Below are 24,446 nucleotides of genomic sequence, written 5' to 3' on the forward strand. Positions count from 1 at the left end.
ACCCATGGCGATTAATCTCTGGATCGGGCTACAAGTAATAAAATAAAGTTATATAGTCACTAAACCTTTTGGTGTAGGGGTAAATGTTTAATCCCATCCATATTGACCCAAGTTATTGGAGATTCACTGTAATGCTATACAAGCAAGACGGCGTACTGGAAGGACCAAGAAAGAAAAAAAATGTTTACAGGAATTAAGATGAAAGCAGATGCACTGGCGTCGTGGGAATTTATAAGCTGATGAGAAGTCTTTAAATCTTTAGAGCATTTACAATACATAATTATTTGAATGAGTTATTTATCATAATTTTACGAATGCTTAAAAAATATTATTTATGATATAAATAAAGTTAAACAATTCATGAAAATGCTTCTATTGGAAATATTCTTAGGTCTGATAACACTGATAAAGAAATTTAGATCACGTTTAAAAGTAAAATTAGTGAAATACTTTAGATGATGTTTTCTAATTAGAATGAGTTTTACCTATTCTAACTTTCAATGTAAATTTTTATCACTTGATACTGAGGTGAATTTTAATGATAATTAACATAATGATTAAGTTTTGTTCTGCAAAAATTTATCTGGTTCATGGAATTTCTTTCTTTCTAATTACTGGACACCATGCATAGTCAAGTATCATAACCTCATTCTAAGCTAGAATGGGAAAATGGGTGATCAATCACTTACTCATAACGTCACTTGACACAGTTAACTCAATTAAAATTATGTTAATGATAGCTTAGAGCCAATGAAAATTTCTTAAGTCAAGAAAAAATATCTTGTAATTTCTTTTCCATTGGAGCAAATTTACATGACAAGAGTTTCTTAAAAACAAGCTTTGTTCCTTCAGCAAGAAATGGTTCCTTGGCATTAAAAAAATACTATTTTTAAAAGAGAAGTACAATCAACCAACCACCAAAAAAGAGGAAAACAAAACAGAAATGGAAGAACCTCGCCGTCTAACCTCCTTTGCGTCGTGCCGTGTACCTAGGTGACCCTCGCCTTGTCGTCACAACTTGCCTCACCATCACACCTCCATGGCACCATGACTCGCGTTGCCATCACACCTTTGAGGCCTCGCACCGCGCCTCACCTTGCTGTCAAAGCTCCGTCGTCACAGATCTGGGGAAACCATTGGGAGGAAGATGAAAAGAGAGATTTGGATGAAAAATGAGTGTGTAAATGAGAATTTTAGTTGAGGATAAAATGTTAGGAAATGGGGCTAAAGTAACGTTGTAACTGTCTAACAAAGGGAGATGAGAAGGAGAATGGGGCTGAAGTGAGAAGCCAATGTGAGAGGAGTCTAAGAGAGGGAGAGAGAAAAGAGAAGGAAGCGATTTATTTTGTAATGTTTTAATATGAAAGGTTTATTTTTGTTTATAAAAAATCAATATAAAAATTGAATTAATTAGTTTAGTTCAATCATAATTAAGTGAAAGTAAACAAAATAATATAAAAGTGACTTTTTTGAAGTTTCTTACCATTGTTACAAAATTGTATGAGTTTCAATCCAGGCATTCATAACCAAATGCAGTAAAACTGCTTACGTCCAGCACATTATTTTGCTGCATTTAATCTAAAAGGCAATTTTGCGTACATAAATTTCTCAGTTCAACTTCTTTATTTACTCTCCACACCCATGGTGAGAAAATGCATCTCATCAATATATAAGATGGAATATCATTTCTTTCCTGAAATGCTCCATACATCAGGGGGTAGGGTAGGGGATGTGTTTTACTGAGAAACAATCAAAAAGCTACATTTTTGACATTAATACCAAGCTGCATCCAATAAACAAGGAGTCATGCACATTCCCAACATAACACAAAACATAAACGCGCTGGCTCAGTCATAACAAATACAACTGCCTTCATTCCTTTAAATCATTGGTCTCGTCACCACTCTCACCTTTATCACTCTCACCTTTATCAGGATCCTCTCCTTTATCCGATAACTCAGCTTTATCAGAACCCTCACCCTTATCAGGTGACTCACCTTCCAACTTCCTTTTCTTTCTCGGCTCATCATCCTTTCCCTTTGACACTGCAGCTTTCTTTCCAGCATTCTTCTTCCTAAACTCTGTTATGCAATGAAGAGAAAGTGTCAAGGTGTGCTAGAAACTACACAGACACAGTAAATAAATTCTTCCAAAACAAACTGTCTGCTGTGCTAAGTGCCAAGTGCCGAGTGCAAACAAAGTAATTAACAGGCCAGGATCGTATATTGTCTAATGACATAAAACAAACTCAGTCATAACAATGGAATAGTGACCACATCAATTAATAGCCATGTCAAAGTTGGACATGTAGTTGAGATTCGTTCATCTCACTCTCATTTCTCACCTGGTACGCTTCCTCTCTCTCTCTCTCTTTATATATATATATATATATATATATATATATAGAAAGAGGGTTTTTATTATGAGAGTGAGAGGAGTGAATCATGGCCATTGAATCAAATCAAGAAAAGCTTAAGACTAAAACATAAAGTCATATGATTTTAAGTGATTACGTGATCATTAAATAACTTTTAATTTTAATCCTAACCATCAATTGCTGCTTGTATGGTCTAAATTTACTCCCCTCAGTCTCTGGTAATATCACAATGTTTTATTCTAACTTTTAGAACAAGGTGACTTCACAAGAACTTGACAGCTACTAAAGATAAATGACAGCTAGTAGACTACGATCTTTGGTGTGAACTGAACATCGTAAGTGAAAGTGACCTACCTTCAAGGGAAGCTTTCAGAGGACGAAGAAACTCAGGGAACTCAGTTTCCTCAAGAGCTTTGAAAACATCCTCAACATTGATAATCTGCCTCTTAGACTCCTTACATATATCATTAGCCCTGCATAACGCCATCACATCACATACATACAGGAGATATAAGGTGGGTTTTATGGTTAAGAGAGAAATTTTTTTTGGAAAAGTCACGGATTTGATCCCTTTGCTAACAAAACTAATATTTGCCGATAAAAAAAATCACATACATACTTAATATGACATACTTACACTACAGTACAATACAAATACCCCATTACTGTTCTGCTTCTTCTATCTAAAAAGGTCTCATTTTTGCTTTCTTCCACTGTTTAATTTCATCATCTATTAATCAATCATACAATTACAATCCGAATCCTACTTTTTGGTTTTTTTCAAATTAGGGGAAAAGGGATTCAAACATAAAAATCCAAAATTTCGAGAGAAATTCATTGAAGGGTTTCGAGGGCTTACGTTGCGGAAAGGTAGTGGATGAAGATCCTACCGCTTTCGGACAATGCGAGAAGAGCGTCTTTGCTGACGGAAATTTCTCCGTCTTCGGAGCAACGGGACAGCTTATCCTTCACTACGCGGCGCACAATAGACCGGGGTAGCTCCTCCGCCTCCGACATTATCTTCTTCCGATTCCGATTCGAATGGGTTTAGGGTTAGGGTTTTATAGTTAGATTTCCTTTCCCGCCATTATCAGTGCCAAACTCTTTCTTTTCTTTCAATAGGGCGTGAGAACAACATTTTATAACTGAGAAAATTTACAAGAATTTAATTAGAATGTATTTATGCTATAAATATTTTTACACAGTTATTTAATGATAGACTATTATATACAATAAATTGTTGTATTTTATAATAATTATTTTAAAAATTATTATATTGATTTTTAATGTAAAAAAATCCTATATATTAACAATCAATCAAAATTTATTTAATCATTAAACTTAAATATATTTTTTTATTAATTTTTTAAAATGAAAATTCTAATTAAAAAAATACTAAATTATCATTTTAATTCCGTTAGTTTCATAAATGTATAATTTTCATCCTTTGATTTTTAATAGACGATTTTGATCATCCTAATTTTTAAATTGATGATTTTGATTTTTCATTCCTAGTTGATAGTTGATATGTTAACATTGACCAATTAATTTGTTAGGGTGGGGCACTTAAGTTTTCTTTTGTGATTAGTAGCTGGAATGAGCCATCTTTAACCTAAATATTTTCTAACCCATCTTCATCTTCTTTGACATCACAAGCATAACGATCCCATCCATAGTCATCTTGCCCCTTCTAAAATCATCCACCAAATTCATCATCGGACCACCGCACGACCCATATTGTGCCACCATCAACTCGGATGTCACCATAACAAAACTCCATACCCACCGCCAACCACCACAAACACGACCATATCATCAAACTGCAACCACCAACCACCTTATCCACCATTAATGTTGAGGACCATAAACCGCAATCATAATTATAAATTATAAAATTAGAGAACTAAAATTATAATTTAACCTTAAAAAATCAACCATGATTGAAATTTTGAACCCAAATTTAAAATAATAATTAAAGTTATAAATTAAGAAGTGTAGTAATTTTTATTATGAAAATATATAATAAAATATGAACAATTAAATAAAACATTTAATTATATATATACATATTTAAAAATTTAATATATTTGTATTTATTAAGGGAGGAGAGTGTAACACAAAGAGGGACGAAAAAACAGTGTAGTACTTGTTTCTTCGAGGAGAGTGTACAAATGATATTTTTTTTTATTATGTAACAAAAGTTAATGGAACTTTAAATAAAACAAATGAGATGATGAGTCTTAATAGAATAATTTTTTTTCTCTGGTGTAAAGACGAGAGAAGAGATTAATCAGGATTAAAATGATATATAAATCCTAATAAAAGAATGAAACCATATTAGTTAATAATTAAGTAAGTAAAAAGTGAGATGATGAGTTCTAATAATTTTAAGAGTGAATTTTAAAAAATAATATAAATTGTTAATAAATAATTTTAATGTGACTAATTGAATAATTATTTCTCGACAAAAAAATTAAATAATTATTTTTTAATTTACTTGATTAAAAATGTTTTTATAGGTGACGATCGAACGCAATAATTGACACACAAATGTTCTCATACTTCTGAAATTAACAAATAAGCTAATGTTTACAAGTTAAAAAAATCACTATACTCCTTTTTACACCTCCAATTTTGGGATTTATTTTGGTTATTCCTAAAATGGTGAAATCAATAAGTGTATAAATGATTTTAACTAGCCATGATACATCATACATCTTTCATTTATATGGACAAAACAGCCAACTTCATGCAAAATGTACGAATTTCCTTGGACAAATGACAAGAAAGTTGTGCTGCTTTAGTTTTCTTCTCCCTGCAAGGATATATCAAAGCCAATAAGTATTGGACCTAGGGATTTATATTGAATGCAGTAAAAAATGGTGCATTTGGTGCACTCAGTACATTGAAGTCATTGGATGATAATCAAACGGTTTAAATTTCAATCTTAGCAAATTGAATTTAAACATAAATTCCAAATTTCAACCATTTGATCTTTATCCAATAACTTTGATTTACTGACTATACCATATGCCACCTCTCCTACTCATGCATTATCGTACCTGATGGGTTTTTTATTTTAACTCTATTGATTAAAACATGGTATAACAGTATTTTGTTTTCAATAGTACTAAATCAGAAAAGAGAGACCTCTTCAATGCACCAAAAGTTCAGGTAGTCTTTGAGAAGGAAATTTTTAAGTGGATGCTTTTTCACATGTCAATTATCTTATCCCGTTTGAACCTATAACCGATGTATGAATACAACACAATTCACTTTCGATGGTATGGACCATGCCATATCCACGTCTAAAAGCGATTAACAGCTCATGTTGTAGAATATTATTCCACGTGATTTTTTGTCCAAAAAAGAAGCAATAATAGTTCTAAATTAGGTTCCTTGTTTGAAAATTTTAGCCACTGCACGTAATTATCCAACACGTTTTTTAGACATCCGAACAATTCACACAAAGAAATTCCTACTTTTTTTTTTTGTTACGGTGACATTTAGTGTGAAGTATTTATTAGTTTTACCAACGATTAATTTTTATCAAAGAACCTATTTGATTACTTTTAGTGAAATATCCTTTCTAATCGTTTTTTTCATACAATGGAATCTAAAACATTAGCTAAGGAAACTGAGTGAAGTAACACAAAGAAATTCGTATTGCATTTAGCATGAACATGACTCAGAGATTGTAGAAATTCTCAACTCTTTTAAACATTTTTTTATAATACCTTGCACAGTAACTATTTATTCCACACTAAGTTAATGAAATGTTTTTTATGTAAACATAGTACATCAATCATGATGAAGATTTGAAAAGAGATGCATGGCATGGAAGCATGAGAAAATGAATGACTAGTACGATTAAAAAAAATAATATGGAAATTATTGGAAGAAGGAGATGTGTATAAAATAAGGCTGACAAATCACAACCAGGGACAAAATTGTGGGGTTTGAATTTCTGAGATGAGGAGGTTCTGAGGGCTTTTCTTTTGAGTTTGATGCAACTGATTTGGACTTTTGTATAGCTGAAGACAAGAACAATTTCGTTCACAGGAAGATTCATACGCATGATTGCAAGTGGGAGATAAGGACGATGGAGACTGATTACCATATTTTTAATACTCAAAAAGAGTAATGAAGGTTTTCTTGGGGTGGTTAAGGTCGGCACAAGAGTCCACTTTGTGGCATGCACGAATTGGACAGCATTTGGCAGGTTCTGCTTTTAATTGATATTTAGGCAGAACCTTTCTACAGTAATGTTCCAAAACTTTCCTATTAAACTATTTTCAAACTTTTCTAAATTTGTACACTTAATTACTATTAGAAAGTGAAGATTAAAGTGGTGGCATCAAAAAGGGTTTCCCTTTTGAGCTTTGGACTGAACTTTCTCACACAATCATATCATTTTTAATTTTCTATGACATGATAGAATGAATCCATAAAATGTTCAGTAATTATATACTCTTAAAAATATGAGATTGGTTGGATAGTTAAGAAAGAAAGAAATAACAAAATGTTAAGGATTTAATCTCTCTTATTAACAAAAACTAACCATTAACATTTACCTATATAAAATAAATTAACTCCTAGTTTCAGTATTCAGCTAAAAATACAGTAATTGGAGAAAATACCAATTACCTTGCAAATAAAATACAAAGAACATTAATAAATTATTAATAATAAAAAAATGCATGGACAAATTAATCTTTTCCTCACCTTGCATAAACTATCTATTGCAAAAGAATGACGTATGGGAATTCCTCTGTTTCCCTTTAACCTTCCCTTCTTCTGATCACCATCTTGAAGGCTCCAAAGCAAAGATCAAGCATGTAGTTATACATACAAGAAAATTGACAGACAAAGTCTGCAAATTATGAACGATGGAAGCATTAAAAACTACTCAATCAAAATATACAATCTACAAGCCAAATAATAGTAATAATAATAAAAAAAAATAATGAGAATTTTTAAAAGTACGTTAAAGTTCGATCATGTGTCTACTTACATTGGATTTAGCTGCCATAGGAATCTCTTGGAGATAATCCTTCAATCCAATGTTATAAACTGGAGTACCATCAGGATAGTAAAGTCCATAGTTTCTCTCTGATGCTGGACCAGGCTTCAAATTCTCATTAAAAAGTGCAAAGACATATATGTCAATTGGAACAGATGGTTTTGCAGGAGTGCCTTGTTTCTGCTGTATCCTTTTGATCAAGTTACCATTATACAAAGCTGCATTCTGCGGTGTAGCTCCAACCTCGTCCGGATCACCATTAGAAGGCCAACCGGTCTCGGAAATCCTAACTTGAACATCATGGTCATGCCCCATTTGTTTGATGGCAGCATAGACAGCATCAATTTGAGCATACAACATGTTGTCATAATGCAAATTGGTGTTTTGATCAATCATGCCTTCACTTGGCTGAAAAAGCACATAGTTTAAGGAAACTTCGTCTGGGTTATCTTTGTATGCAAAGAAAGGGTATGCATTGATGAGGAAAGGTGAGTTGATTTGAGCATGAAAGTCAAGAAGGGGTTGGATATATTGCACAAGATCTTCCCTAAATGCCCCGGATGAAGGAGGGTAGGAATTGGATAATATGTTGAATGAATGGGCGGTTGTGACGGTTACATGTTTGTCTAGTCCAAGATTAACAAGGGCATCATGCACACTTTGCATTGCTGGGAGAAGATTCAACATTTGCTGAGTATCATTGCTATTGAACACCTCATTTCCCACTGTGATGCAAGTGATTTTGGTCTGAGAGAGGTAAGGTTGAACATGCTGCTGAATCCATGTTTGAAATTTAGAAGGGTTTGTCATGTTCTCTAGGTAGTCATTTCCAAGTCCTATTACGAATTCCACATTGGATTGAGAGAAGGCTAGTAGAACATTTGGATCAGAATCATAGAGCCTGATCCTACTCACATTCATAGATTTTATAAGAACAGCAACTTGAGATGGAGGAGGTAAATTGTTGCCTATCTGTCCGTAGTTGATTCCAAAACCAAGGCCATGGATTTGCACAAACAAATCTGAAAACACATTAAGTAAAACAAAATCAGCTTAAAATGATAAATGCAGTTTAACTTGCACAAATGATCAAACATTGAATCAAGATGGCCCTTTAAGTCAGATTATATAGATATTGAACCAACACTCAATACACATATACCATGAGGAGAATAGATACTACTCCAAGTTGAGAGAATGAGGAAGCTAAAAATAGTTGTTGATTCCTCTTGTGAAGCTATTCTGATCACAACTCTCACTAAGGGGTAAATAGAATTTTCCATTTCCAAGGCAAGTATGAATAGAATAGAATAGAATAAGACTCTATCATTAACATATAAGTTGTTATCTTTCTTTTCTTATTCATCATCCACTTTCCATGGAATCAAGCAGAAGTAGACAAAGTAAATAACGAACCTGAAATGGTGAAAAGAAACAAAAGCATTGATATGAAGAAGGAACAACTTGTCATTACTGATCTGATCATCATGGCCATAGACACCAATTGAGACCACCACGCCACGCTTCTAGGCACAGAAACTGAGAGGATGCAATGTTGGACACCAACTAATAGAACTTTTCATAATATATTATAAATACTATTAATCATTGTCAAATGAGAATCCGGGCAACTCTGTTTTCTAGAGCAATGCTATTATAGTATTATTGCAATGTTATTTTATTTACATCATCCTTAGAGTGTTGTTACTAAGATTGATGATAAAACAAAAAAAAAAGTATGCATTTTAATATATTATGCAGCAGAGGGATGAAACTCCCTCGGCTTCTTCTTTTATTATCCAATCAATCTTATAATTCCTAAATCATTATCTTATTATTTTGTGTTTTGAGTTATAGAATTATGTTTCATCCAAAAATAAAGTTATATAATTATGTTATTTTGAATTTTTAATATATGAATATTTTTTACCATTTTGGTTCCTCCAAAAATTATGGTCAAGTTCCGCCATTGAGTATGCTGATATCTCTTTACTCTTTCCCCCCCTGAACAAGTATGACGTAAAAATTAATAATGTAAAAAGGTAAGAAAATAACTAATGTAAAAATAGGGCGTAGAGATATGATTTTCCTTTCGTGTATGACAAACAAAGATAAGATATACACAAGCTAAATACAACAGAAGAAAAATACGGGCTCTATTGATGAAGCCTAATTCTCATTGTATGTGTGGGTCCCCTCTCATTTCAAATATGCTGACCAAACATATAGAGATTAATTAATAGTTGTAAATTACTTATTTTAATTATAGTATTAGTTTTCATAAAAAAATAAATTATAGTAATTTTCTTTTCTTTAAAAGAAAGGATTTCACATTTTTTTTCTCTGTATTTGTTACCTTTACTGAGAGAAAATTAGATAGTAAAAATGATTTAAACAATAATTCTAAAATAAGTTTTAGATAATTAAATAAAAATTTTGTTGTCATATTTAAAAGAAGTAATTATAAAATAAGTTTCAAATAAATTTTCAAGTCATGCTAACCTTTTAAAAATATATCAATCATAAATAAAATTATGTCTAAGTTCAACAACTCATTTCAATTAATTTTTTAACTTTCAGTTAATTTTACCGAACATATACCGAATATAACCTATATGTTAAATAAATAAGTTAAGTTTTCATATCAAACTGAAAAATAATTTAATTTAAAATAAAACTTAATTTTACCCTCTCAAATCGAGAATTACATCTTTTAACTAATTACAAAATCTTAACTAATTACATCTTGTTAATTGACCATACCAAAATCTTAAATATTTGTGTGTCGATAAGTATAAAAAAACAATATAAGTAATTTACAATAAATCGTGCATCTTGTTCAACTAAGTGAGTTAGACAACTTTGAAATTATTTGATATGACTAGTTTATTTACCATTATTTATACTAATTAATGTATTTATTTAGTTATAAAAATCCGTGTCATATAAAATTAAATGGTCTCTCACATCATTCCAATCATGATTAGGATATGTCCAAGAGTCTAAATCAGTTAAGCAAAATATGAGTTATTATAAATCTCCTAGTATACTTTGATTCCTATCAACACAAAATCATGATCAGGATGTAACATGGACCATGATGTGGTGAAGAATAATGTGATGTATTCCCCATTCCATATTCAAGGAGTATCCAATATTCTAGGTATGTTAATACTAACTTAAACACTTTTTTTAAGTTATTCTTTCCGAAGGTGGACCCAAAATAAGAAATTAGGGGGTTAAAATATAACTTAGATGATTTTGTAATAACAACTAAATAAGTTAACTATTTATTTTGTAAAAAAGCTCAAAATTTATTAATGCACTTTTGACAAATGTCTAATACAATTTAATATTTTAGTTTGCTTTTCCAAAGTTTATATAATGATATTTAATTTCATAAATTCAAAATTATTCTCAATACACTTAAAGCCAAAGTTAGATTGGATTTAAAAATGACAAGAAGAACAAAAATGAGATAAGAAAAAAAAATACTAATTTTTAATATGTCTTAAAATGAAAGTTATCAATATTTTATTTAGTGTAAGTTTATCTCATAGAAAAAAATTAATTATAAATATTATTTAATTTCTCAAATCAATTATAACCAACTCAATATAAAAGAAATGAAAGTAAAGTCATTTGGTTACAAATATAAATATTTATAACCTTTAAAATAACAACAATAAATTATAAGTGGAAAAGATATTAACAAAGAAAATAAATAAAATAGAATATTTTGTTTTTAAAAAAGAAAAATATAATTATTTGAATGATAAAAACTATAAAATAAAATAGTATTTATATAAAAATATATATTTATCTAAAAAGAAGAAAAAATTTCATTATTTTTGTAATAAATACTATAAAAAGAAAAGAAATAATTAATACTTAAGTATTATTATTTTTATAATCAAAGTATTTGAATAAAAAATAATGAATTCAATATTAAAATGTTATATTATATATCATAAAAATTAAAATTAAAAAAAACAAGGGGGGCCAAGACCCCGTCCCATACACCTACCTTGGCCTAACTTAGATGTCGATAGCAATACAATTTTAAAATATATCTATTTTTTTAGGATTTGATGGATGATAGAATATGACCTCAACTGTGCTTAACTTACTCGAGATTTTGATTATGATGATGATGACTGTATGATTAACTCAAACTCGGGTTAATTTTTTTAATTGAGGTTTTGAAAACACTTCCATCAATCAAGTTTTTATAGTGAAAACATAAACTGGGAAGAGACGTCGAGTGATGAAACTTTGAACGGTAAATCAGCCACTAAAATGACAAGAAATTAATTAATTAATTAATATGATGGAATAATGGTAATGATTATAAAATCTTGTTACATTGGTTAAAAAATTAAAAAGTATAAAAGATTTTTTTATAAAGACAATAGAAGAATACGAAAAAATCACGAATAACATAATATAAATATATTTTTTTGAAATTTTTTAATCAATGCTTTAGTTAACATTTGTCATGATTTTCTATTAGAAAATGTTTACCGGGATCTTAGGGAAGCCCACGTGTTGAGCAACGAACGACTCCATGAGAACCGGCTGATATACCACCGGGATGGCACGTGCGACAAATGGTCAAACATTGAATCAAGATTGAATGGTAATTAGATCCTCTCCCTCTCCAATGCTACGGGAAATCAATGTTATATATGTGACCCATTTCCACTCTGGTGACTATGGCCATCCCAACCTTTCTATTTAAATCCTGCTTTTTATTAGGAAGGGTTGGTGGGTAGCAACAACTACCATCATCAGTCAGCATGCACCCTATGTAGAGAAAACCCCACCAAAAGGTTCCTAGTTCTGTTATTTAATGTAACAAACACCATTTGAAAATCTCAACTTGGGTTCACCCAATCAGACCATAGTAATAATAGATACCAGACTAAGACCATATTTGAATGCTTAGAAGAGATAACCATGATTTCATTGGTTGGAGAAAAAAAATGCTTCTGATTTAATTTTATTTTATTTATAATTCCTTTTATTTGTGCATATTTATTTATAATATTTTTTCATCAATCTATATTCCACTTCAAGCGGCAGTCATCAATGAGCCACTGACCAGTATTTTTTATAATCCTTTTTTTGGGGGGTCCAGGTTTAATTATAATTGGGCCCAAACTGCTTATGTCAGGGCATTGAGTGAAATTGCTGGTACACCTAGCTAATCTGTATGAGATTTACGGATTAGCTGATCCGTATGAACCTATTCTGTATGCTTTTTTTTTTAATTTTGTAAAAATATGTTTTACAAATTATATATTGTCGTTGTAGTATAGTCATAAGTATTTTTGCCTGTCACCCGGACGACCTAGGTTCGATCCCCGGCAACGGTGCCAAAAACTTGTTAATCGATTGACAAGTGTACCAATTTTGTGACAAGTTAGAATTAAAAGATGATAAAGATAAAGAAAGATAAGATGAAGATAAAGGAAGATAAATTCAGAGTGTGATGATGTTGAGACCTAACTTGTCTTATTTGCCTAAGATGTATTATTTTAGATTTTTCTCTATCAATTTGGTGAATTTTTTCTACCCACATCTATCTATTAATATGCTCAATCCGGATCCCTCATGATGAAGAACCTAATTTATGTATTCTCTCTCCTAAATCTCTTTGCAAAGATGAAATCATAAACAACATTAAGTATAAAGATGATGGATGACTAAAGAGAGACATTACCATTTCCCAAAGTAACTTTATTCCTAGAAATGCAATGTTGAGATACCATTTCCCAGTTCTGTATACATTACCATTTCCCACTGAATAACTCCTAAAACTAATGCATGTAAGACCTTCCTTGTATTTCTATTAAGGATTACCGTCTCCCGAGCGATTAACCCCTAAAGATGATGTAAAAATGAATGATACATGAAATTAAAATAAGAAAGGATAATAGGAAAGAAAACACCTGATTGCATTGATAGATATGAAGCATTACAATACATCTGTTGGCTTTTTAGGCCTGCCAAGCCCTAACTAGAGGGGGTTTTAGCCTCTCATTGTCATGAGAGACTTTTACACTTTAGGAGGTTGAGGTGGATGGAAGAAGATGATGGATGACTAAAGAGAGAGAGTTTCCCTTAAGGAATAGACCCAATGTGTGGGTTGTCTCTGAAACTCTGTGTCTTTTTCTTTTGCTTTCTCCTCCTTATATAGGCACTAGGTAGCTTAATTTTCATGCTGACTTCGGACTTAGCGCGAGCTTTCGTGCTAAGCGCGTCTTTGAACTTCTTCATGAGCCTTTTTCGTGCTAAGCGTGTGCTGCGCGCTAAGCGAGAGAGCGCGCTAGACCTGTTTTGCGCGCTAAGCGGGCTTTCCAATTCTTCCAAATTTTTTCAAGGCTTTTTCCTCCAGTTTTTGTATCAATTTTTCCTCTAAAGCACTTGAAATCTTCTTCTTTTGAATTTTGCTAATAAAAAATAGCAAAGATGTTAATTTCTTCATTATTTTATTAAAAACAATAATAAAGTAAAGAAATTACGCTCACTTATTAATCCAAATTGACTATCAAATTAGCTTATATTTCACAGTTATCAAACTCCCCCAAATTAAAACATTTGTTTGTCCTCAAGCAAAAGACAAGTTCTGAATATATCAACACATGAGATAACTGCGAAACCTTTTCAAACCTTTCACTAACTGATCCTGAGCTTGCATTTGTCTTGATCTTGTGATGAAATCATGAAGGAATACACATGGAGATGAAAAAGGTTAGCAAGTAGAAAATTCATCAAGGCATACTTACCACACATCATTCCTTACAAGGCTAGTGTTTCTCTCAGTGCAGAAGTGTCTCAGCTAAGAGTTTTTAATTCAACAATTGAAAATAATGTTCCCAACTTTACACTTCATCTCAGTTAATGTAATCATACACGCATACTGTGGATCACTAAGGGTTTTTTAGGCTTGTAACGTGGTTGGGATAACAAGGAATTCATGATTTTTCTTTGGATTCAAAGTTAGGTTCTAAAAGAGTACCTACCTTGTATTTTTCTGATAATCCATGGCTTTATATTTCACAGCCCTGACTTTCATGTCTTCCATTCTTAACAACATATTTTTATTTTTTGTACATAGTTGCTATCAGTTTTTTTTATTTGAAACATACCTTTTTTTTTCCTCTCTTTTTTGTCCTTTTTTTTTAAAAAAACTAAACTAGATTACGCTAGCACTGTAGCAACTTATCACAATTGAGTATGTGCTGTTATTAGTATTCCTGAAACAAAAACTTCACCCAAGAATCTTCCTCCCCCAAATTAAGGATAAATTTGCCTTGACCTGTGCTCTCCTACAACCTAAGATAAGGTGGTTATTAATTTCATTAGGCTCAAGAAAAAAAAGCAATTAATTGCATTAGGCTCAATAGGGTGCAAGGGATTTATTTTAGTAACAGGTTGGCTATTTGGCTCAGTGGATAAGAAAATCACAACATAGCCTTGATCATTTCCACATTCTGTATGTACTCAAACAATCTAAGAATCATGCAAAATCAGGAAATTAAGAACAATCGTTCTCTCACAATCAAAGGTTCACACAACTCACCAGACATTTATGAAGTACTTGGCTTACCATACCATGATTTTCGTTCAGACATGCTAACATCTTCACTCTTGTGTTTTCGATTCATACTTCACCACTCACAATAACGTCTGCTCATACAAAAATCAGAATTTTCACAATCATCTCATTAGTACACAGTATATCTCATCCATCAATTCATCCAGAACAAGTCGTAGCCAATTATTAATTTCTTATGTCTCTATCATGTAATTTTTATTCAATAACTGAAATTAAAGTATTAGAATTAAATTTCTAAAATTAAATTGCAAGAAATCAAAATAAAGAAAAGAAATAACACAACTATCCTAAAAAAACAAAAACACACAATGCAATTAACTAAAAGAGATGTAGGGTAAGAAATCCTATGTTGCCTCCCAGTAAGCGCTTCTTTAACGTCATTAGCTTGACGAGTCCAATGCCTTCAAGGTGGCATGAAGGTCACATAAAATGCATCCTCCTTGCATTTTCGCCTCTTAGCTAGAGATTCCATGAAACTCATGTATCCCGGAAACACCTTCCATATCATTGCAAGAGAAGTGTTGGTGATCAAGGAAAAAATGACACTTAAAGATTTATCATGTTCTCCATGCCTTTCTTCCTTGACAATCAATTGATGAGGAAGGGTATTGACTTGGAGAATACTTTTTTGTTGAATTTCTTCTTATGAGCACTTCTCCCATTATTGAGCTTTCTCCTCATTTCTTTCTCTCTCTTCTTTCTTTTCTCCTTCCTCATCATGCACATAATCCTTGGTTTTCTTTTCCTTCTCTTCTCTTCTAGTGAAAATTGCCTTGCACTCCTCTTTGGGCTTCATCTCAGTATTGACCCCAATGGTTTCAATGGGCCTTTCAGCAACTAGCTTGGCTAGTTGGTCTATTTTTACCTCCAGATTTTTTATTGCTGCATCAGTACTCTTCTGATGTGACTCGTTCCTCTGCATGAATTGTGCCAATAATTCTTCCAACTTAGTGGTTTCCTGCCGTAGGCTGGACTCTTGGCTAGGAGGCTGCTAAGGTGAACCCCCTTGGTTGAAGTTATTCCCTGGATAGGATTTCCAATCATGGTCCTGCAAAAAATCATCTCTCTGATAGAATCCTGGTGGTCCTCCTTGATGGAATCGTTGATGATTATGACTGCCCATGTAGTTAACTTCATTGGATGCGTCGTCTTGGACTATGCATGAGTCTGACTCATGAGTGCCACCACAGATGTTGCATCTCCCAATGTGCATGGCTGGAGGAGGTTGCACTGCATGTAGTTGTTGTGAAAGATTACTGAGAGTTGCTGTAAGAGTCTCTAAGGTCTTGGCTAGGAGCTTGTTTTGGGCCAACATAACATCTTGAGAAGTGAGCTCAAGAAGACTTTTCTTTGTGGGTGTGTAGGCTCGATCACGGAGAATGACATGATCACTGGCCGCCATATTCTCTATCAGCTCCATAGCTTCTTTTGGAGTCTTCAACTTGATCTTCCCACCGACGGAGACATCTAGGAGTTGCTTGGAATGAGGTCGCAAGCCATCAATGAAGATGTTGATCTGAACTGACTCGCTAAACCCATGTGTAGGAGTCTTCCGGAGTAATCCATGGAAGCAGTCAAGTGCTTCACTCAGCAATTCATCAGGGTGTTGGTGGAAGGATGAGATTTCCACCTTACCCTCAACAGTCTTGGACTTCGGAAATTACTTCTTCAAGAACTTCTCCACCACCTCGTCCCATGTCCGCAAGCTATTCCCCTTAAACAAGCGAAATCATCTTTTTGCTTCATCGGTCAAGGAGAAAGAAAATAAGTTGAGATGGATAGCGTCTTTTGGCACTCCTGCTATCTTCACTATGTTGCAGATCTCGATGTATGTGGCCAGATGTGCGTACGGATCTTCACTCGGCAGGCCATGGAACAAATTCCCCTAAATCAGTTGGATGAGGGAATATGGATATGAAATGTTGGCTGCTTGCACATCTGGTCTGGCTATGCTGCTAAAGTATTGAGATATAACAGAGCTAGAGTAATCCTCTAGCGTCATCCTCTGTGGACGATCTTCAGCCATGATGCGTTCTTCAAAGAAGGAATGTGAATTGTTTTAAAAAAAAAACAACTATCGTGCATGATATCACAAAATAAAAATTAAAACTTAAATTTTTTTTATTTTTTTAAAAAAGAATAAAATAAGAGTGAATAAAGAAAAAAATTGAAAAATAAAATAAAGCAACTAAAAAGATTAATAGATAAAAAAAAATTTAAATAATAAAAAAAAATTAAAAAAATTGCTCTCAAATTGGGATTTGTAACAACCAAGTACGAAAACCAAAGTCCTTAGCAACGATGCCAAAAACTTGTTAACCGATTGACAAGTGTACCAATTTTGTGACAAGTAGTAAAATACTCAGAAGTTCGAATGTCAAATCCACAGGACTTTGTTTGTACTTAGATTAATACAAACCAATTGAGCTAATAGCCTAATTATATTATAAAATAAATAATGTTATATATAACACTAAAATTTCTAATGTATATTTAATGCTCATGTAAATTTAAATAATAAATTTTGTGATAATTAATTTTGATATAACTCATACGAATTATTTAATCTGTATATTTTTTTTATAAATAAAAAATAATTACTATTAAAAAAATAATTTATTAAAAAATTTAAAAACTCATACGGATTACGTGATCCATGAGTTATATGGATTACATGATCCATATAAGTTATACGGATCACGTAATCTGTATGAGTTATACAGATTATGTAATCCATAAAAATAAAAAACACTTAAGGATATTTTTGGAATTTTGTTTTAATGCTGGGTGCACAAGCAATACATTTGGTGCACCTAGCAAAGCCCCTTATGTTAAAGTAGATTGCTATTGACTCCAACATTATTGCTATTGGCCCCTACCAAGTGGATGAAACATTTTTCTTTTCTTTCAAAAATGCTATTCCCATGGAATCATGTTTTCATTATGGTGCATGAGGCGCGAACAAAATATATTTTCATTTTAAATTTTGTATGCGAAAATGTGTTTTCGTTTCAGATTTTGTTCGCACCTGTTGCACTATAACGGAAACGTGATTCCACATATAAAATCTAAAACTAATCATGTTTTCGTTTTAGATTTTATAGATAGAAATATGTTTTCACTATGTATTTGTTTCGGCTTTAAAAACATATAACGAAAATATAATTATGTTGTTTATTTATTTTGACTCATAAAAAAAAGTATGGTGGGTTTGAAATGAGGGATAAAATAATCTTTTCCATAAATTTAAAAAGTTAGAAGAAGACAATAACAGTTCCTGTAGGACCAATAGCAACTCCCTATGTTAAAACAATGAAAGAATAAAATTGGACTATGTGAACCCATCTACACTCAAGTGAATCTTTTCCTTTGGAAACAAATTGACCCATAAAGCAACTATATCTTCTCTTCTTATGCTATGAATGCATGCCAAGCTATAACATTTCGTCTCTGCATTAGCTAAATTTTACATTTTTTTATAGATTAACGTTTGACAATTGACATATGGATTTATTTTTTATATTCTTGAAACTATGAATATTCCTTAATCAATTGGATCATAAATTAATTTGGCTCACAACTTTATATTGCCATTGATTCATAAATTAATTTCGCTCACAACTTTATATTATCATTGATTCAAGAAAATTTTGTATATCTAACATAAAATTTGAGTAAATTTGATGAACTATAGTAGTTTTAACTTTTAAATACTGAAATTTGCAGAAAACTTGTTCTTATATTTCGGTGAAGAACACTTCATTATAAGTTCGTTCATTATGAGTTCGTAGAAGTAAAAATACGAAACAGACGGATACAGGGAAATTTTGAGGCATAAAAACATTTTTTTTTTAAATAAGGGGAAATAAGAATAATTTTTTAGAATTAATGTGATAGTTGATCTTTCATAGTTTTAAAATCATGGGCAGCTGTTCTTTCTATATGAGTGTCTTCTTTGGTTAGATAGTATTTATATTATCCTATTGGATATAAATACCTTGTAACCTTTGAAGGGTCATCTCTTGTACATGGGTTTTGGTACCCCTTGTACCTATCCTTTTTTATATGAGAATTAATTAAAAACAGGGGAATAAGAATATGTTTTAGTCTAAAAAAAAACAGCTACCCAAGAAACACATTAAAAGAACCGAATAAAGCATAAAAAACCAAAAAATAAAGAAACATCAACTATCCCATTTAAAAGCCAAACGACGGGTGTTTATCGTCTTAATATCACAGTGCTTGCTTGCACAAACAAAAAATCATTACACCAAATCACTAATAATCCCAAAAGAAAATTTGACTCTAAAGCAGAACAAGCAAACTAGTTGCAGAGTCTACCTTAAATTCCCCAATTCCCAACTTTAAGGCCAGCATTGCTCAATAGAGATCTCCTTCCTTGTGAGTTTCAATTACACAGTCAGCAGTTGGATAGGAGACACAAGTAAGCACAAAGCCTTCCTTCAGTTGGTTGTCATCGAGGAATGAGCCATCAGACTGGTCCACAGAACCAGCAACAATCTTCCCAGCACAGGTAGAGCATGCTCCGGCTCGGCAAGAGTAAGGAAGTTCAACTCCAGCACTCTCTGCTGCATCTAAGATGTAAGTATCGTCAGTGGCTTCAAACTCGTTCTCTGTTCCATCTGGGCCAATCAGCTTAACCTTGTAAGAAGCCATGGCAGTGACTCTAAATGAAGAGGATGACTTCAAGCCAAAAGATCTGGAAATGCTCTTCACAGACCCAAAAGAAGAAGGGCACTTCATTGTGGTGGCAACAGTGGATGGATTTTTGCTTGCTGTTTGAAACATGCAATGGGGGGAAACCTTCACAGTTGACAAGGTTGCCATGATTAGCCTGAAAATAAATCAACGCTACCAAATTAACCTTTAGCAGAATAAGTGGTTATCTATTGCAGAGGGCAATGACAGTTAAGATATGTCGTGCACACTAATGAATAAAAAATTAAGACATGAAATCCAACTGGATTCAGCTAAAGTTCTACAAGACTTGCATTGCTTGCCAAATACATTCATCAAATATCAACAAATACCCTTCTGAAGAAACTGAAAGAATAAAATTATCTTTTGATTAGGCCAAAGATTATACAGGAATGATATTTCACCTAGAGTATAAATGGCATATACAATATTTGTCAATGCTGATCTATGTTGCACAGGGGCAGAAATTGGGTGAGATGAGTATGATGAAATTTTAACACTGTTGTTTCTTTAAGTTCTTTAGGTATCCGGTGCCTTGTGGGTAAGATTCAGGTATGTCATCAATTTTTAAATATCCATGCATCAACGTTGTTGATCAAAACACAGTAAAAACACGATGCAAGTGCAAAAAATGAATGTGCAACAAACTTTTATATCCACAAGACCACAAGTAATCTTTAGATCTTTAATTTTGTAACAATACATCGATAAAAAAATGCTTTAATAATGGCATGTGTTAGATACATAAAAACAATCTTATGTCTTCACCTATCAGCGCAAGTTTTTAGAAGAGTTAGTCCTTAATAGTAGGAAAAGGATTGTCTCTTCGAGATTCCACTCACAATACTCAACTGACAAAACAGTACAAGACACAACAAAACATTTTGTAGAAACATCTGATAATTGATTCATATTATTTCATGTCTCACTCAATTATGTCATTCAATCACAATGCAGCAGTCCACAATACAACACACACAAGATGATTGAATGAGAAGTAACTTTGATACTTCTCTTTGCTTAGTTCTTCTCAACCCATTGTGTCTTAATGCTAAGACTAAGACCCCTTTACTAGTGCACATTCAACCATCCTCTGCTAGGCCAGGATATTAAAGTTGTTGATTTCACATTACAGAACCAGAGAAAGGAACCACAGAACTATCACAACTATATCAAAGGTAGGCAGGTAAGAAGTAAAAGAGTTTTAATCCTATAGAAAACTGTAAAAGCAATTTCATATGACAACATTTGAATGAATTTATGCCATTACAATTTACAAAGAATGGAAAATTTTCCAATCCTGTTATATAAAGGCCCTTGATTTATGGAGGCGTATGAGAAGAAGCGGGATGGTAACTCTGCTCTTCACTCGATGCTCCAATTTACAACGAAAACAACACTACAAAATGGTCTCATTCTCTCTCAAAGACAATAAATATTCTTAAACACTTGTTGCACATAAAACATAAACACACTCATAAGTCATAACCAGTCCAAAGACAGACCCTGAAACTCTAGAAGCAGCACTCAACTGCATCACTAAATAATTAAAGAAAAAAAAAGTCAACACACAACAAAAAAGTTTGTTTCTTTGCATTGAAAACCTCCAAATTAGATGACAACCCCAATTCCTAACCAACATAACAAAACATGTATAATTATTCACCCATGTATTTGGTCACTCTAAACCCCAAACCCCATCAAAAGGGTTTAAGGAAAAAAAATCCTTCTTTTTTTCCTGTTCTCTTTAAAAACAAACAACACCCATGTCCCGTAAGAATACGATGAATAGATAAAGATGTTGTTTAATACAAAAATCACAACAGTTGGTAAGCAGAAAGAAAAACCCTGATGAAGGGGTATATAAGTGAATAAAAAAATTGCAGAGTCTAAGAAATATGAATACAGAGTATAGAGAAGTAATGGAATAAGAATAAGAAAAGAGATGTTGAATTGAAGAGGCTTACAGGGAAAAGAGAAGAGATGAGAAGATGAAAGCGGAGAAAACGAAGTGATTGAGTCACGAGAGAGAGTGTTTTGGGGTTTTATGAAGAATGGTAATGTGTCGTATCTGTTGAGAGTAAAGTGAATCAGATCCTTCTGGCCGCTGTTAGGTGCTTGCCGCCCACAGTTCCACGCAAACCATCACCAACTATTTTGTTTTTTTGTTTTTTTGTTTTTTTTAAAAAAAAATTTAATTTAATTTTTCTATCATAGAAATTAATATATCTATATGATATTTTTATGTTTCTAAAAAAATGTGATATTTTTAGGTAAATTTTAATATATATTTTTTAATTATAATATATATATTTTTATTTATTTTTAACAATTATAATATTGTACTAAATATTAATTATTTTAATTATATATTATATATTTTTAATTATTATACATTCTACTGTTAATTTTATATTATATTTAAAATATTTAAAACCAAATTTAAAATAAATAAAAATAATATGCATTTAAGTAGAGATCATATTTTTATTATGTATATCATACAAATGAGTAAAAAAAAAATTAAAACTTTACCTTATGTAAAAAGGGTAACAAATAAATTTAATAAAAAATTAAGAGTAACAATAGAATAAAATATATGAAATTAAATGTCAAAACACTACTTAAAGTAGTATATAAAAATATTATAAACTACTAAAATAAGTTTTCTATCAAATATTACTATTATTGTCAAATAAACTTTGCAATAAAAAAAAATCTATAAACTTATTGAAAATATTTGTCAAGCTGCATATACGCTGTTTAAAAAGTTTTAAGTTGTCAATTAATTAAAAAATATTTCATAATTTTTTTAAAAAATAATTAAGGAAAAGAGCATTAAACCCCCTTGAATTATATTCCTTTTACAAATAGATACCCTAAAATTTAATTTCATCTCAATTAGTCCTGAATCTTTACTTCTTTCACAAATAAACACCATAAAATTTAAATTTATTATGATTGATATTACTATTTAAACTTTAACTGTTTTGTAAATAGACACCTTGAACTTTAATTGCATTTCAATTAATCTTCAAATTTTTTTAGTAATATATTTTAAATTTATTTATCTTAATTAAATGTTAATTATTCATTTTTTTTTACAACTAGTTTTTCCATATTTAAAATATAATAAAGAATATGAATTTAAAAGATATATATAAAACGGATAATAATAACACTAATAAAAAATATATTTAAACTTTAATTCTAAATTTATTATATTTTAATGTTTGAAAAGTGATTTATAAAAATAAGATTAATAAACAGTTGAGATTAAATAAATAAACACTTGAGATTTTTTATTTAGTGATTTAACTCCAATTTAGTATAAGATATTGTTTATGAAAGGGGTCAATTTTAAGAATTAATTGAGATAAAATTGAAATTAGGTGTCTAGGTGCAAAAGAGGTAAAGTTTAAGGATTGATTGAAAAGAAATTAAAGTTCATAGTGTCTATTTGTAAAATAGATAAAGTTTAGAAATCAATTAGGCAAAATTAAAGTTTAGAATGTCTATTTATAAAAGGAATAAAGTTTAAGGTGCCTAAATACTTTTTTTCCAAATAATTATTATTAAAATTAATAAACTTGCCATAATTTTCTTTGAAAAACCGTATATGTTAATATGTAACTAAATATTAATATACAAATTTATATTATTAAAAGCATTTACAATACATAGTTGCTTATATGAATTATTTATCATAATTTTGTGCGTTTTATAATTTCATATAGATATAAGTATTTTAAACAAAATTTTACTCAAATGCTAAAATTACTAAAGTGAGTGCTTAAATTAATTTTGTGTGTCTTATGATACTTAAAAATATATTATTTATGATATAATGTTATTAAACAATGATTGTTTATATAATTAATGATGCTTATATAAACAATTCCACGTCACATGCTCCATGAGAAAAAAAGAAACTTAAGCAAAGTTACTTAAAATTAAACAACTCATGTAAGCATTTCATTAGAGATGCTCTAATGTATTGTAATTAAATTTCTTTGTTTGACACAATTTGAGTATTAATATTCATCCTTATTTTTCTTTTTTTTCTTTTTTAAAATTTTGTTAATCATTAAATAATATCATTATTTTTGCTATGTAATTAATATTATTTTAACAATTAGCATATGAACCTATTCCATTTTCATTTGTTGTTTAAATATAATTTTTAAAACATTTATACAATAAAAAATAAATAATTCATTTAAATATATTTCTATTATATGACTCTACATCTGTTGAAGTAAATGATCATTTTTACAATAAAAAAAGAGAAAACAAAAGATATTCCTTAAATTGAATATATAAAAAGTTCAGTTGAAGAAGATGATGTCCATTATTAAATAATGATTTGTTCTTATAATTTTTCTTTCACAATACATATCTACAATTAAAAAAGAATTAAGGAGGAGGTAAAAGAAAAGTATATAAGACACAAAATGAGTAATGTATAGTGCATAAATATAAAAAAAATGAATTATATATATATATATATATATATATATATATATATATTCTCGTTAATAAAGGTTTATTACAAATATATACTTATTTTTTTTTTATTTTATCTCTCTTATTTTCTCATCATATTATTTATTACATTTTTATTGTTTTTTCCTCTACCTTTTCTTTTTGGCTAAATTGAAATTTTGTTTCTCAATAAGTTTATGTTTAAATTCATAATTTTG

General features: G+C 31.0%; 3 protein-coding genes across 3 annotated transcripts; all 3 read right to left on the reverse strand.

The window, feature by feature from the left end:
* Window positions 1-1,604: 1,604 nt before the first annotated feature.
* On the reverse strand, window positions 1,605-3,501 carry LOC114374405 (DNA polymerase epsilon subunit 3). The gene is made up of 3 exons (XM_028332048.1): window positions 3,237-3,501; window positions 2,732-2,850; window positions 1,605-2,081 (listed from the first exon to the last, which is right to left on the reverse strand). The coding sequence occupies exons 1-3, from the start codon at window positions 3,392-3,394 to the stop codon at window positions 1,873-1,875; spliced, it is 486 nt and encodes a 161-aa protein (XP_028187849.1). The 5' UTR covers window positions 3,395-3,501; the 3' UTR covers window positions 1,605-1,872.
* A 1,415-nt stretch (window positions 3,502-4,916) lies between these two features.
* On the reverse strand, window positions 4,917-12,066 carry LOC114375232 (glucan endo-1,3-beta-glucosidase 14-like). Its single transcript, XM_028333004.1, has 6 exons — window positions 11,925-12,066; window positions 9,331-9,404; window positions 8,817-8,939; window positions 7,392-8,422; window positions 7,103-7,250; window positions 4,917-5,192 (listed from the first exon to the last, which is right to left on the reverse strand). The coding sequence occupies exons 1-5, from the start codon at window positions 12,020-12,022 to the stop codon at window positions 7,179-7,181; spliced, it is 1,398 nt and encodes a 465-aa protein (XP_028188805.1). The 5' UTR covers window positions 12,023-12,066; the 3' UTR covers window positions 4,917-5,192; window positions 7,103-7,178.
* Window positions 12,067-19,198: 7,132 nt separating this feature from the next.
* On the reverse strand, window positions 19,199-21,854 carry LOC114377134 (ferredoxin-like). Its single transcript, XM_028335540.1, has 2 exons — window positions 21,711-21,854; window positions 19,199-19,879 (listed from the first exon to the last, which is right to left on the reverse strand). The coding sequence occupies exon 2, from the start codon at window positions 19,870-19,872 to the stop codon at window positions 19,405-19,407; it is 468 nt and encodes a 155-aa protein (XP_028191341.1). The 5' UTR covers window positions 19,873-19,879; window positions 21,711-21,854; the 3' UTR covers window positions 19,199-19,404.
* Window positions 21,855-24,446: the final 2,592 nt, after the last annotated feature.

This window comes from Glycine soja, chromosome 11 (genome assembly GCF_004193775.1).
Source record: "Glycine soja cultivar W05 chromosome 11, ASM419377v2, whole genome shotgun sequence".
In the NCBI taxonomy this organism is placed as follows: Eukaryota; Viridiplantae; Streptophyta; class Magnoliopsida; order Fabales; family Fabaceae; genus Glycine; species Glycine soja.